Here is a 15,887-nt window from a genome sequence, read left to right as displayed (position 1 = left end):
ATTCAGCGTTTTAGATGCAGTAAGTATTTATTACTTCACATATTTAATTTAACTACACGAGTCTAGGGCACTCAAGGTAAGCGTGAGGTAACGTCAACTTGTCTTACTTATTTTTGGGCTCATTCAGAACACTTTCAGTGCAAAGAATTATTTGTTTTTCCAAACATCGCGAAATAAAACATAATTATAACTCTTCGTATTAAACATGATTTCCATATCATTGTTTCCTTTTCTATTAATTATTAGGTATTTAATTTATTCCAGGTATTCTAAGATCTATAAATCCATTCACACAAAAATGAACTTCCTTCAGTAATATTACTGTTCTCTTCCTTTTAAATATGTGGGCTGTTCAAAATGTCCTTCGAATGAGATACTCATAGTCATCCAAGGAACACCAACTTGTATTTATTTTTCGTGAAATTAGAGTATATTAGTGGGGTCACCCGTGGGAATCCCACGGGCATGGAGGTGTATCGTTGCGATCGGTGCAGCCGTTTTTGCGGTACCTGAGAACGGATGGACGGAAAGACAGACGGACGGACAGGCAGACGGACGGACATTTGGTGAATTATAGTAAGATTAGTGAAAAACCCGCCCGCTGCCCAGAATTACAGACGGGTTATTTCCCCAGAATTTGTGTAATTCCGTATGACTTGTAATGCCCACTCCAATCGGGGGCAACACTATGCCATACATATATACACAGGGAATCGTGATCCTTCTCCAACACTGAACCTCCGGGATGATCACTGATTTTACCACCTCAACCGACCAGTGGATACCCCGATGAAAACCAACCACAAGTTTACAACTCGTTTCATCCAGCAGGTCAGGAGTGCATATAAATCAAACAAACAAACAAAACACATAAACAACACTTCTCAAATTATAATAACTAGCAACGGTACCCGCCCTACGGGCGGGGCTTCAATTGGGAGGCCCAAATGAATAAAAATTGCAAAATTAGCAAAATAGGCAAAAATAGGCAAAATAAAAAATAATAGGCAAAATAAAAGGCAAAATATCAGAAATTGAAGGCTTTTTTTAATTTTAAACGATTTATATAAACATCCGTTAAATCATATCACACGCAAATCATCAAAATCTAAACAGTATTTGTAGAATTTCAATAAAAGCCACATCACTGTTCATATCGGTAAATATTATTCCATCGTGTTTGGAAAAACTGGAAAATTGGAAAAATTTGAAATTGGAAAAAATTTGGAAAAAATTGGAAAGTCATGTCGTATGTCATATTCAGTGACGGGAGAGTAGTTTGTATGTTTAACTTTTCTCAACTGACTGCATCCGCACCTCCAAGATGGTGCTCAGCAGGGCAGAGACAATGTGTTCTTGTGGGAGACGATGCTTGATGCTTGTTACTAACAGGTCGTGCAGAATTTGTTGTTATGGGACTCGATCTGTGCCTTGCTGCCTCACCAAATTGGCAGGTGAGAGGGTCTACATATATATATATATATATAAATGCACAGTATATAACAGAAAGGTCTAGATATTTTTAATATACTGCAACTTTGTTGCATTAATGATAAGCATTTTGGATTTTTGAAAAGTTTTTCAATAATCTGTGTTTAAATGAAAAGTTGTTCGCTTATTTTCTACACAATATTAAACAAGTTTTATATCATACTGACGTCAAATAAATAAATATATATTCCTTTATGTTTCACCCTGAATAAATATACATGTGTGTGCGTGATTGTGTGTGTGAGTGTATGTGTGCTTCTATCTGGTGTCACATGATATGATGGCACCCAATAAGGCAACCACCCTGAGTCACTGAGCCGTATGTAACCGTTATTCCAAGTTGGAGTAAACATGGCATTTATCCAAACATTGGTGAGAAAGAACTTGTGCCACAATGTTGATGGTAGAAAACTAAGACTATTTGCAATTTACAAACTTTACCAAAATTACCTTAAACCTATCATTAAATAAGCGTGTACACAGTAGCATAGTTCACCATAATGTGTCAACATAACATGTGAATTCAGAAAGCAGGGCAGCAGTGATATGATGTGAGCATGTTGAGGTGATATATCGAGCACGTGATAATAGGCTTGATGGTACAATGGGCAGAAGAAGCAGTTATCACTAATTTACAATGAAGCAATTGTAAAACAAGGACAAAGCAGAAGTATACATTATAAGTTCCGTTTAGCTCAATGATGCTAATAAACGATGCTTTATTTGGCGTTTGTGCAAAATGCATCCATTTGGATTTACAGCATCATCCATGCAATGGGGTACACTTCCACTGGAAATCACCAGCATAATGAACAGAAAATCACAAGCCTTATTTATATAAACTAGCCCCAAGCCTAGCCCCAACCCCAACCTAGCCCTAGCCCCAACCATAGATGTTCCAGATAGCTGAGTTGGTCCCAAATCAATATGAGACTCCAAGGGTGACCTCATTTTGAAGGGAGAATCCCCAACCCTCCTTCACCAAGTAAGGCACAACTCAATGCGATCCCAGCAAAGTGACTTCACCAGGTCTCTCCTCCAATATGCTCATTCTTTTATCTTGCTGCCTTAGCACCACATGTCATTAAAGTATCTCCTTTCTTGCATGTGCACACACATTCTCTCTCTCGCTCTCTCTCTCTCTCTCTCTCTCTCTCTCTCCCCCCTGCATTGATGTCCTTGCCCACTGTGTGTGTGTGTGTGTGTGTGTGTGTGTGTGTGTGTGTGTGTGTGTGTGTGTGTGTGTGTTAAAAAGTGCAAGCAGTTGTGATGATGTATTGTAAAACTGCAGCTTTTCAACAGCCAAGGCCCAGTCGACCCTTCTAACTATCTCTCTCAAATACCACTAAAAGGGAAGGAATTTATGGATTTTGCAGTCCCATCCAACCATGACACACCAATTAACGAACTGAGTGGGAGAGATGGGGTAAGGTGAGTGTATGTACATTTGTGCGTTTACACACACTTTTAAGAAATAAAAACAAGGTGTGCGGGTTGTCGACTACATGTAAGTATCTCGTTCGAAGTACCTTATTTTTTAACTCCCCACACATTTTCCACTCCAGAGGCAAAAAGAGTTGACATTTTCCTAGAGCAAATATCCACTCATTTTGCACCAGTTGCAGCAATTCCAGCTTCACTCCAATGATCAGATAAAGTCGAAGCAGAAATGTGACACGAAGCACAGAGCGAAAAAGAATGGGCCAATCACGTCCAAGTCAATTCTGACTATTAACTTGAATTTTGTTAGATTTGAGACAAAGTGAACAAAAGCTGATATCGAATCGATATTTCTACTTTAGCTTTAACTCCCGATGACCACACATTCAATTTAATGAAATAAAAAAAGATAAGATGGGGCTTCCTTCAAAGGGCCAAACTATGTGAGACAAATTTGAACGTAAAGTCAGAATTTTAGCATGTAATAATTGAACAAATCAATTGGCAATATTGCAAAACCATCTCAATAAGTTAATTTTCTTGCAAAACTGTCATTGGAAAGTGTATGTGGGGAAAAGAAATCGGTCAAAATATTTTTTCCCCAACTGTGAAGAGCCAATCAGCGATCGGTCAAAATATTTTTCCCCCAACAGTGAAGAGCCAATCCGCGATCGGTCAAAATATTTTTCCCCCAACTGTGAAGAGCCAATCCGCGATCGGTCAAAATATTTTTCCCCCAACTGTGAAGAGCCAATCAGCGATCGGTCAAAATATTTTTCCCCCAACTGTGAAGAGCCAATCCGCGATCGGTCAAAATATTTTTCCCCCAACTGTGAAGAGCCAATCAGCGATCGGTCAAAATATTTTTCCCCCAACTGTGAAGAGCCAATCCGCGATCGGTCAAAATATTTTTCCCCCAACTGTGAAGAGCTGATCTTGCAATCAGCGAAAGTTGACACATATTATGCAGCACCTCATCCAGGTAGTTTCTATCTGGGGTAAGACTGTTTAACCTAGGGGTGGGTCGTGGGTCACACCTTTGGAATAGGAGTCATGCATTCCGAAGGAAAAAATAGCTCAATAGGAAAACCTTTTGACCCCTTCATGCTTTGCAAGTAAAGGAGTAAAAGCAACACACTGTTTATGTCGATGACGGAGTAGACTATAAACAATGTAAACACTAAACAAATGTCCTTTTGTATGGTTTTGATGAAAAAAATGTTACGCTACTTAAGATAAAACTCCGCTTCTAAATTGTGCAGTACACGTCGTACATACACCGCATAAACACAGTTACAATGGACATGTGTAACATGAAATTGCTCCTTCGGGTATGATAAGAATCCAGGTCCTGAAAATATCCCACCACTATACTTGTGCCACACAACAGAGTGTATTTAGTGATGAACTAGCAATGGCGGTGTACGGTAATTGGCACAAATACCAACTTGCCATGGCGTTGTAAAAGTACCGACATTTGCCAGCGAGCTCGTACATTATGAATGTGATGGACGAGTGAATCGCAACATACACTTGTGCACACACAGTCGGCTCTGCCCCTTCCCACGTGGATGGTTGTATTGTTGTATTTGGTATCGCGAGATTGCGAAGTCGGGCTCTGATGTTAGGACAAGGGGTGTGCGGACCAGAGTTTCCATTCCTTACCTCTTGTCTACCTTTCCTCGTGTCGACGTGACCCTCCCCTATTACTGACGAGGATCCGTAAGCTGCAGGCCCAACAAGACCCTTTGGGTTTGAGTCTGAAGGAAAATCGCGTCGCAGGTGAGAATTGCGGAATATTTCATTCTGACAATACGCCTGTTCATCCGTCACAGGCGATTCTTCACAGCAACGTTGGGTATAAGCATCCGAGCATTTTGGTATTTGGCATGTCACTTTGCAGCAGAAATTTCGCGAGGAAATGGAGGGTGGAAACAACCGAGCATGGTTGAATTAAGGTGCTGGCATGTTTGGCCTTTACGGGCGAGCGGTATTCAGACGCAAAAATGCCAGACAAGAGGTTTGGAGGTGAGCCAAGAGAAAGACGGATTTATGGAGAAAGGGAAACGGTGTCATGAGGCAAGCACGAGAAACAATCGGACACGTTTGGGCTTTTTTATCCGTCCTTTTGTACAACCAGAGTGCAGCAGACGGAATGAAATAACTGATGTGTGCAAGGTCGGCCTATGTGCGTTGGATTCCCGTATCGCCTCTCTTATTCCAACTCTTGTGTAATATGGTTTCATTTGCAAAAATGTGTGCATTCCACCTCACAGAGGTACAAACACATCCATAAACCTTTGGACATAATTCATTTGAATATCTTCTCAATATATTGTCCAAATAAACTTAAACAGGTATATACTAAAGAGTTTTTTTATGCATATGTTTATGTCTATATATTTTTCTAAATGTATAGCATGCATATGGAAATGTAAGCAGATGTGTATATGTATGTGTAAATGTGTGTATTTTTATATGTCCATAATATGTATGTGTGTGTGTGTGTGTGTGTGTGTGTGTGTATATATATATATATATGTTTATCTGTATATATGTTTGTATATGTATGTATATGTGTATCTGTTATCTGTATCTGTATGTTCAGCAATACGTATGTGTATGTATGTATTTGTATATATTTTTGTGATAAGTGTATTTATTTATCATCCATACATACATCCTATAAAGCCTGGTGTTGGCTTAGCGGTTAGGGTGCTGGCTTGGGATCCCAGGATCCTGGGTTTGTAATCCCGGTCTAATTGCTAAATTAACGCCAGTGGGGTTGACAGCCTGTCGTCCTTCCGAGGTCGGCAATGAGTACCAGTTCACTGGTAATTCCCTGTGTGTTAAAAAAAGGTGACCAACAGGGTTGGCGGCAGGAAGGGCATCCGGCCATAAAACATTGCTTCAAAAAAGGGGACCACGGTGGCCAAAAAAAGGCCAACCCCTGCTCTGCGAGGAAAAATGGCCTCGAAAGGAGGTTCTTCATACATACATCCGATAATTGATTTTTTTTACATATATTACATTATATGTCAGATTCAACAAATATAGATATTAAATTAAAATTATAAACATGTTTTTAGATGGTGGGATTTAATGACAAAACAATGTTTACATAAACAACAAACAACAACTGGTTTTGGTTATAATGAGATGCTTCGTTGTTTTTCATACAACATATATTGTAATATAATAATGTTCTATTTCTGCTGGACTCTGAAGCTCACCATTAAAAACATGGATGAAATGGTGAAAATGCACGTTGGTGACGAGTTAGCATTGTAACCAACTTTATGCCAAACAGAGAACACACTGTATTGGAAAAGCCAAAAAGTGATTTACTGCAAAATAATTTTTCTGCTGGAACTAGTTCTCCAAAAATAATGGAGTTTCGCACATGAAACAGTGAGTTTAATTTTTCATTCCTGCCAGCTGTATTTACAGGATACGCTACCCCGTCCAACACATCCCTCGGATTATCCACGCCTTGCAAAATCCATCACGAAATGCAACCCAAACCGTCAGTCTGACCCTCAACAGCATCCTCTTGCACAAATATATTTTCAACATCATTAAATTCTCCTTGTCTTTCAAGCATTCCATTGCTGTAATTCTCTATTTTCTACAATATCACACATAGCAATAATCTTCACTCAATCAGTCACTTCATAGCGACTTGATCATATATATATATATATATATATATATATATATATATATATATATTGTTACGTGCTCCTCCCCAAACCCCGGTCACGTTGTACCTCCGAGCCCCGAGAGGAGTCACGGCAGAAAGATGTGTTATTCTGTGTGTCAAAGATCAATGGTGAAACCACACCAATTGTTACAAACAAGTATTGTATTAAGGCCACACAAAAATAACAGTACAATAACAATATTAATCAATTGTACAACCAATATATCATTCCTATGATGGTACCATCAGTTTCGTACAATATAACTCACTGTGCTCCATGTGAGCGAAAATAACATTCCCAATGTCTCTGTCCCGGCTTCAACCCAAAGTCGATCCACGCTCCAGTGATCATCAGAACGATGTTGTATCGAGACCAGAATCCCGCTCGGTTGACAGTCACACTGCCAAAGATGGGCAAAGGTGTCCTCAAGAGGCGACTTGGAAATCACACCTTTGGGTATGGACGTTCAACGGCCCCCAATCAACGAACCGCAAATTCCCACTCAAAATCCATGTTACACACACACACACCAGGTTAACGGCTGGATGCATTGAAATGGTTGAAGCGAGGTGAAAAACCTGGATCGATCCGAAATCAGGCGCGAGGCAAAATGGCCAACGGTCTGTTCTCGAGACGTAACGGCACTCCAATGATTCTCTTCAGAATCAACCGCAAAACCTGTCACGCAGGTTTAACTGTCACAGCGATAACAACTCAGTCGCAGGAATCCCTTTCCCAAGAAACCCCAAAGTTCGCTAGTGACCCCCGTTCGCCAGCGTTTGCTCCAGACCTCCAAACAGCTCGGCTCCTTCTCCGACCTCACTTGCTCTGCCTCCTTTTCCTCTTCTTCTTTTTCATCGTCCGGTTCCCGATCCGGTTCCCGGTTTCTTTTAAAACACTAACCTTTTTTACCTTTTGAAAACAGTTATCTCTATTTCACCTAAACGATAACAATAATAGTACATGCAACCAAAAATGTTCACAGTGGATGAGAACCACAACAACGGAAGTGACGAATCCATAACAATATATAGACACATAGTGCCCTCCATAATTATTGGAACAGGTGAAGTCAAATTTGTGCATTCCACCTCAGCAGAGGTACAAGGACATCCATAAACCTTTGGACATAATGAATTTGAATATCTTCTAAATATATTGTCCAAATATAGATGCTATATACTTTGGTTGCTATATACTCAAGAATTTTGGATTTAAGATCACAATATGAATATGAGGCAAGACTACTGAGATTCAGCTTTTCTTTCATGGTATCTCTATGCACATATGTTTTACCACTGTAGAGAAATAGCACTTTTATGTTTAGTCCCCCCATTTTAGGTAAGCATAAGTATTGGATCAGATGACTGGCAGGTGTTTCTTGTTGCTCAGGTGTTTTGCTATTGCATCGATCGTTCACACATAAAAGAGCTGTGAATGTCTTGTCTTGGTTTTAGCCTAAGCTTTTGCCTTTGGAGTCAGTCGGCAAAAATAAACATGAAGACCAGAGAACTGTCTATGAAAGAAAAGCAAGCAATTTGGAAACTGAAAGAGCAGAAGAATTCAATTATAACCATAGCACAAAAATTTGGGCAGAGCAAATACAACAATTTGGAATATCTTGAAAAGAAATAAACCACTAGTGTACTTAGCAATAGATAACGGCCAGGTCAGACAAGGAAAACAACTGCAGTTGATGACAGAAAAATCATCAGAGCTGTGACGAAAACCACTGTATATCAGGAACAACCTGTGCAGAGTGCAGGTATGAAAGTATCACAATCTACCATTCGCAGAAGAATTCGACAACACAATTACAATAGCTACACCGCAAGATGCAAACCTCTCATCAGCACCAAAAATGGAAAGGCTAGATTAGAATTTGCCAAGAAGTACAGAGGGTAGCCAGTGAGTTCTGGAACAAGTTTTATGGACAGATGAGACCAAGATAAACCTTTACCAAATGACAGAACTTAACGGTTAACATAACACTCAACGCCTCTGAGGAAGAGAACTAGTTTGTTCTCTAAACGTCAGGCTATTAATAAATATATTTTTAATTATTTTACTGCTCAGTGTGCTATCCTTTACAATATGAATCCTACAAATCTTTCGACATGCACATATATATATACAAACACATATATATATATATATATATATATATATATATATATATATATATATATATATATATATATATATATATATATATAGTATCTGTAATCTGCTTCTCCAACCTAATGAGCGGACAACATGACGTCATCGCCATGCATGTCCGCATTGCCTGCAAAGCTCCAGAGGAACCATCTAGCAGTGCATCATTACGGATTATAAGTTCAGATACTGTCAGATATATTTGTGACAGTATCTGAATTCAGATATATTTGTGACAGTATCTGAATTTATAATCCGTAATGACGCACTGCTAGATGGTTCCTCTGGAGCTTTGCAGGCAATGCGGACATGCCTGCAATTGCCTGCCATCATATGGCGATGACGTCATGTTGTCCGCTCATTAGGTTGGAGAACCAGATTACAAATACCATTATTAGTAACTCCCAACCGCAACCAGGTCGAATCCATATGATGAGTGGATACCAGAGATAACGTTACCGTGTGGCAGGCGGTGCTTATCGCTCCCAGCAAGGTGCAGCAGCAGCTGCATGGGACACCTTGCTGGCGGTTCTCCACTGATGATATGAAGGTCGCATAGTGACTGATATATATATATATATATATATATGTGGAAGTTGACACATATTTGGAAAGATACTTAACTCGTACATTACGAGTGCTTGCCCTTCACTTCACTGGGACCTCGCTGCTCTGCAAATAGTATTTGCAACTCGCTGCTCTGCAACTGGGACCTCGCTGCCTCTACATATATATATATATATATATATATATATATATATATATATATATATATATATATATATATATATATATATATATATATATATGTGTATATATATGTATATATATATATATGTATATATATGTATATATATATATATCTGTAATCTGGTTCTCCAACCTAATGAGCGAACGTCATGACGTCATCGCCATGCATGTCCGCCTTGCCTGCAAAGCTCCAGGGGAGCCATCGAGCAGTGCGTCATTATGGATTATAAATTCAGATACTGTCACAAGTGCATGCAAAACTCACAGTTACCGACCTGGTTTCGCCCTTGTTGGGGCTTCATCAGGGCAACGCAGTGAGCCTTCCATACACTTGTAACTCTGAAAACCTTTCGGTTTTTATATCAGTCATTATGCGACCTTCATTTCATCAGTGGGGAACCGCCAGCAAGGTGTCCCATGCAGCTGCTGCTGCACCTTACTGGGAGCGATAAGCACCGCCTGCCACACGGTAACATTATCTCTGGTATCCACTCATCATATGGGGTCGACCTGGATACGGTTGGGAGTTACTAATTGGTATCTGTAATCTGGTTCTCCAACCTATTGAGCGAACGTCATGACGTCATCGCCATGCATGTCCGCCTTGCCTGCAAAGACATGACATTGACAAAGACATGCAAAAACATGCAAAGACAAGGACATTGACAAAGATGGATGAAAGACCCCAAAATGGGGGTCAGCAGGGTGAGTGGAGCTGTCCAGGTGCTGCAGGACAAAAGCAGAGCAGCGAGGTCCCAGTGAAGGGCAAACTGCCCAGCAGCAAGTCAGTGGCCATATACCAACACTGGCCACTGAATTGCTGCTGGACTGTTCGCCCTTCATTAATTGGACAAAGGGGCACACGTAGGCAAGACATCTTAGCCTATCTAGTCTAAATTAGACAAGGCCCATTCCTCTGGCGGGCTGTACTAAAAACAACTTAATGTAACCACATGTACTTTTTACACGTTTGAAATGTCTTTCGAGTCTACACGTATGCACACAGCGGTAAAGGCCTTATCGAACTCGTACCCCTATCCCACTAATATATACATATATACATACATACAAGGGTGTGAAGCAAAAAGCCTGCAAGATAAAATCGGGAATATGGTCAGACGGCGAGCATACAAGGGGAAAAGTGTGGGGGGGGGGGGGAGGGGGTAGGGGGAGGAATGGGAAGGGGGGTGGGCGAGGTGTCAAAACATTCAGCCATATTTGTGTACATAATAACTAGGACCCCTATCTATTTGTATATTTATCAGAAAATATTTCATGTTTTTCTACCTCCTTTAAGAGTGCCCCACAGAAATTAAAGCATTGCCTTGTACATCACATTCACATCAACAACCTTGTCTTTCTCACGAGGACGTCAAGTCCAAAGTTGTACTGTAGCTGCATCATTTTGCCTTTCATGTTATAATATATAAATATGCTTGAGCTCGGGTTGATCGAGGGTTTTTCCGGTACTGGGTGCAACTGGAAGTGAGATGAGCGGGTGTGTTTGGTCACGGTTGGAATGAAGGATTGACTCGGATTTCGAACACCTTGGACATCTTTTCCTTCCATGTTAAAGTACTACCTCATACAGGTGTACCTTTTGGACGGTGGTACTGTTTGGTCGTGGTTTTTTTTTTTTTGCCAGTAAGCACCTCCCATGGTTATCACGCCTCAAGAACATTTGATGCAGTCTGTAAACGACAGATGATATCAGGCCCCATAGTTTGAATGACTATGCACGTGCAGTGGTACCACAAGAGGTCTTACGTCCGATTACATACCTACACAACTAGTCCTGAGAAAGGCACAAATTGACCTAAAATAGATGTACATAAGTCGTTACCAGCCTTAGATCTGGTTGGAACCCGTCTTATGCTGATGAGCCTTAGAGTGAAACACGTGTCCACAAGTCACTCCACTAGTTAAAACGTGAGTAAGTGAGTCTTTATCTGTTTTTAAATGCTGTGCATCTCCATTTCTAGATAAAGGTTGAAAGACTGATTAAATAGCCTACTTAAGCTGGAGAACTAATATTAATGACTATGATGGATTATATTAATTTAATTATTCGTTGGAAGATATCTGTTTGTTATGTAGCAAAGTTTAGGTTGGGGGAAGAGAGAAAAACTGAGGAAACTAGAACAGCACTCGGTAGAGTATATGCTTCCACCAGGCTGAACAATTTTGTATCCCACCGATAGGCCAGATCTGGATTCAGACCTGAACCAAATCTAATTGGCTTGTTATTGTCACCTACCCAAACAAACTGCACCATTTTTGCTTCCTTTATAAGTAGATGGTTCCATGGTACCTAAAAGGTTACATTCGGTGATAGAAGACAAATAACTAATACTAGCGAGGCACCAGTGCTACGCACGGGTAGGAGGCCAAAAGCAAGCAGACAATGCAGAAACGGCAAATAACAAACCATAAACCAATAAATTCCACATTCCTGTACCACCTTCAGTCGAACGTCAGGCATTGGCAGCCGGTTCGTGAAAGACTTGGGCAAAAAACTTATTGCAGCTGAATTTTTCTACACGTCGTCAATGGCGAAACTACAAATGCTGAATCCACAAATGTCACAGGTGGAACCCCTGACGTCATTTCTTCATTCTGCTTTAAACTCAATCTCCCGATAGTTTCATTCCAAACAGCATCATTCCAATCAATATTAATACGATAGCATTAATATAAACATATACAATGTTGAAAACACTTGTGATGTAATCTAATATAAACTCCGATCTGACGTGATACACAATACAGACAAATCTGCCGGTAAGTAAGAGCGGAAATGAAAACTTTATTGGGTCACGAGTTATCAAGTGAACACTATATTCGTCATGTGTGTGCGTCTGTCTGTCTGTGTGTCTGTCTGTCCTCAGCATAACTTCGCGATGATATCATCCGATCTTGATGAAACTTGGGTGGGAGGTTGATATCATGATCTAGTTGTGTCCTGCCTGGAGTGGGCGTATTGCGCCTATTGTGGGCGGAGCCACGCCCGAAAAAGATGTCTTTTTAGGGGGTAATCGAGTTCAAGCTACATCTTCTCCGAGGGGTTTGGTGGAATCTGACAGGGGTTTCGGTATTTGGTTAGGCCAATGTCATGTGTCCAGCCCCACGTAGCTCGATTTTTAATTTTTTTTTTTTTATTTCATTTCATTTTTCACCGAATCTTCGGTATTGTGTAGCTAACTAACCTCATAACTGATTATACATTATTTTCTATCTCATTCAAGGTCAGTAACCTTCGTTTTGACATTTCCGGGCCTGGCCTGTCCGGGCCTGTTTCGGTTATAGTCCGTCCTTTGTCATTGAATACCGCTCGCTCGTGAACCATCGTCGTCTCCTGACTTGCACACACACATATAAAGTCAAAATCATATTTGTATTGAGAAAATTTTGAAACTTCCCACCCACCTTGGGATAGATAAAAGCGGCATCATTCGGGTAGAAACTCAAAATCACAGTTGTATTGAGATATTATCAACCCAGAAAATTTTGCGTCATTGTGTGTACGTTCGGATGGGGAGCAGCTTTGCATCGACCAAATTTCAAAATCATAATTGTATTGAGGAATACATGAAACCTTCGACCTACCTTAGAACATTTACTGGGACCCCAGAACAAAACTGAGTCTAGTTTCGGGACAGACGGATAGACACTCCTGTTTTATAATATAAATAAATGTAAAGAAGAAAGTTTGTTTGTTTGTGTTTGTTCGTTTATTGATTCGAACTCTGCAGGAACCAGTGCAACCAAACTTTGCATGGCCTCCTCTTTCATCCAGAGGAAGGTCGAGGGTTATGCTTGAATAAAAAATGGACCCCTGACAAAACCAGATAATTGGCCTTCAGGCCTTGATCTGGTCTTGTGCTTATACAGTCGCAGTTTTTTTCCCCAGGAGTGATTGAGTAATATGTATTGTGAAGATCGTATGTTGGGGTTGTAGGGATCTCTTTGTATTTAAAAGATATGATAAATTAAAATAAGTCAAAAGAATAATCAATTAAAAAAATTAAAATAAGCTAAATAATTCAAATTATTAATAGATCAATTAAAATAAGTTAAATAATTAAAATAAGTTAATAAAAATATATAAAAAGTTAAAAGAAGGGAAATTGGTCCAAGTGCATTTCACAATGTCCAAAATTTAATATGAAAACATAAGGCCAACATTCCCCAATTTATCATGCAGAAAATATTTAAATACATATTTCATTGAATTTTCCCGGGCAACACCAGGTACTTCAGCTAGTTCAATATAATAATCAACAAGTCAGGAGACGATGATGGTTCACGAGCGAGCGGTATTCAATGACAAAGGACGGACTCTAACCGAAACAGGCCCGGACAGGCCATGCCCGGAAATATCAAAACGAAGGTTACTGACCTTGAAATGAGATAGAAAATAATGCATAATCAGTTATGAGGTTAGTTAGCTGCACAATACCGAAAATTCGGTGAAAAATGCAAAAAAAGAAGAAGAAGAAGAAGAATCGAGCTCCGTGGGGCTGGACACATGACATTGGCCTAACCAAATACCGAAACCCCTGTCAGATTCCACCAACTCCCTCGGAGAAGATGCAGCTTGAACTCGATTACCCCCTAAAAAGACATCTTTTTCGGGCGTGGCTCCGCCCACAATGGGTGCAATACGCCCACTCTAGGCAGGACACACCTAGATCATGATATCAACCTCCCACCCAAGTTTCATCAAGATCGGATGATATCATCGGGTAGTTATGTGCGGACAGACAGACACACAGACACACACACAGACAGACGCACACATGACGAATATAGTGGTCACTTGATAACTCGTGAACCAAAATTTTCTGAAAGGATTATATTAGACATTGATCTGTTTTATATAAACGACGTGTTTTGACCTGGCCCATTTTCATACCTGTACGAGTGTCATGTGTGAGCCAAGTGCCAGCAGGATTTTCTCTGTCTTTGTGGGATACGGGTTGTCCCGGTGCTTGTACAGCCAGTGTTTAAGGGGCCGTGCCATGTCCTGGAGAGCCTGACGGCGATGACGAGCCTTGGACAGGCCTGTCCGACGACTGTGGGAGAAGCAGGAACAAGGAACAACCATTTATGGTGAAACTTTGATTCCATCAAATCTCATTCATTCGTGATGTATTTAAATGATTTATCAAATTCGAATTCTGGATCTGCATATACCATAACATCTTATTTTCAGTGTGTACAAATTCTTATATTTACGTGGGATGTTCAAAATGTTCTCAGAATGAAAGACTCTCTTGAAAGCCAAGGCATGTTTATTTATTTTTACAACATATATTTTGGCGTGATTGTATAACAAAGTAAAATAAAATGAGATATATCCAATCACAAAGCGATCGCCATGGTGTAAGCCTCCCCCAGCACCCGCGATCCAATGATGGCTATATTATTTTTGGATCGCGATGTGACCTTGACCTTCGACATTTAGAGATAGCTGGTAAATTAAGAAAATGTGTCTCCATCTAGAATCTAACCATAAAACTGAACATCATGAAAATCGGAGGAAAATTATTCAAGTTATGATCAAAAAGGTATTTTTTGTAATTAGGTCACAATCCGAATAAATAAGGTCAAGGGCACAAATCAAATTCAGGTGCACAACATCAGTGCAGGCCAACCTTTGTGATGCAATAACATCTTGGAAGGCCAAGTGGTCTTTGAGATTCCGCATTGGCAAAATTGAGCGATGACAAAAACCACTATTTTTTTTTCAGACCGCCATTTGACCTTGACCTTTAACCTGGAGGGGTATGATGTAAATAACGTGTAAATGCACCTTACTCTGCAGTATGTATAGAGAGCAATTTAGTTCCGATTGGACAAACCTTAGGCGAGCTTTCGTGAAAATGTTGAAAATTTCTATAATTAGGTCATGACCTTAAAATTACGTCAAGATCAAAAAAATCATATCAACCCCGATTACTTTGCATTGCCGTCATTGAAGCAAATTTTTATTCCGAAAGCACCAGCCGGCTCCGACATACAGCTCGGAAATTGGCAGAATAGAATGGAAGAAAAAAAAACCCAAAATGGTGGTTTAGTACTCCTATAGTTCTAAGGAACTTTGGGGTACTATCAAAAATTGGGGGCACTAATTGTAGAAACAAACCCTACAACAGGTATAAGCCTTCCACTATCCTGTAGAGGGAGGCTTAATTACATCTCAACTCATACCATACTCGACCAGCGTGAAATTCCCATCTGAGTACTTAGCGCATGATGCCAGGATTCCAGGTTCAAATCCCATAGACCAGGTTGATGGATTTTTTTGGAGTCTTCTCAGTGGAAGATCTCACGATACACAAA

General features: G+C 40.2%; 1 protein-coding gene across 6 annotated transcripts in view; it reads right to left on the bottom strand.

Moving 5' to 3' along the window:
* LOC137429984 (homeobox protein Mohawk) overlaps window positions 1–15,887 on the bottom strand; it is a 128,506-nt gene that overhangs the window by 57,878 nt on the left and 54,741 nt on the right. For all 6 annotated transcript variants that reach the window (XM_068120414.2, XM_068120411.2, XM_068120412.2 and 3 more), the window contains exon 3: window positions 14,458–14,617. In XM_068120414.2, the coding sequence (XP_067976515.1) occupies window positions 14,458–14,617 (160 nt within the window). The remainder of the gene's footprint in view (window positions 1–14,457; window positions 14,618–15,887) is intronic.

This window comes from Myxine glutinosa, chromosome 6, assembly GCF_964187855.1.
Source record: "Myxine glutinosa chromosome 6, kmMyxGlut1.1, whole genome shotgun sequence".
In the NCBI taxonomy this organism is placed as follows: Eukaryota; Metazoa; Chordata; class Myxini; order Myxiniformes; family Myxinidae; genus Myxine; species Myxine glutinosa.
The sequence above is the reverse complement of the archived record's forward strand: the minus strand, read 5'-3'. Positions and strand labels throughout refer to the sequence as shown.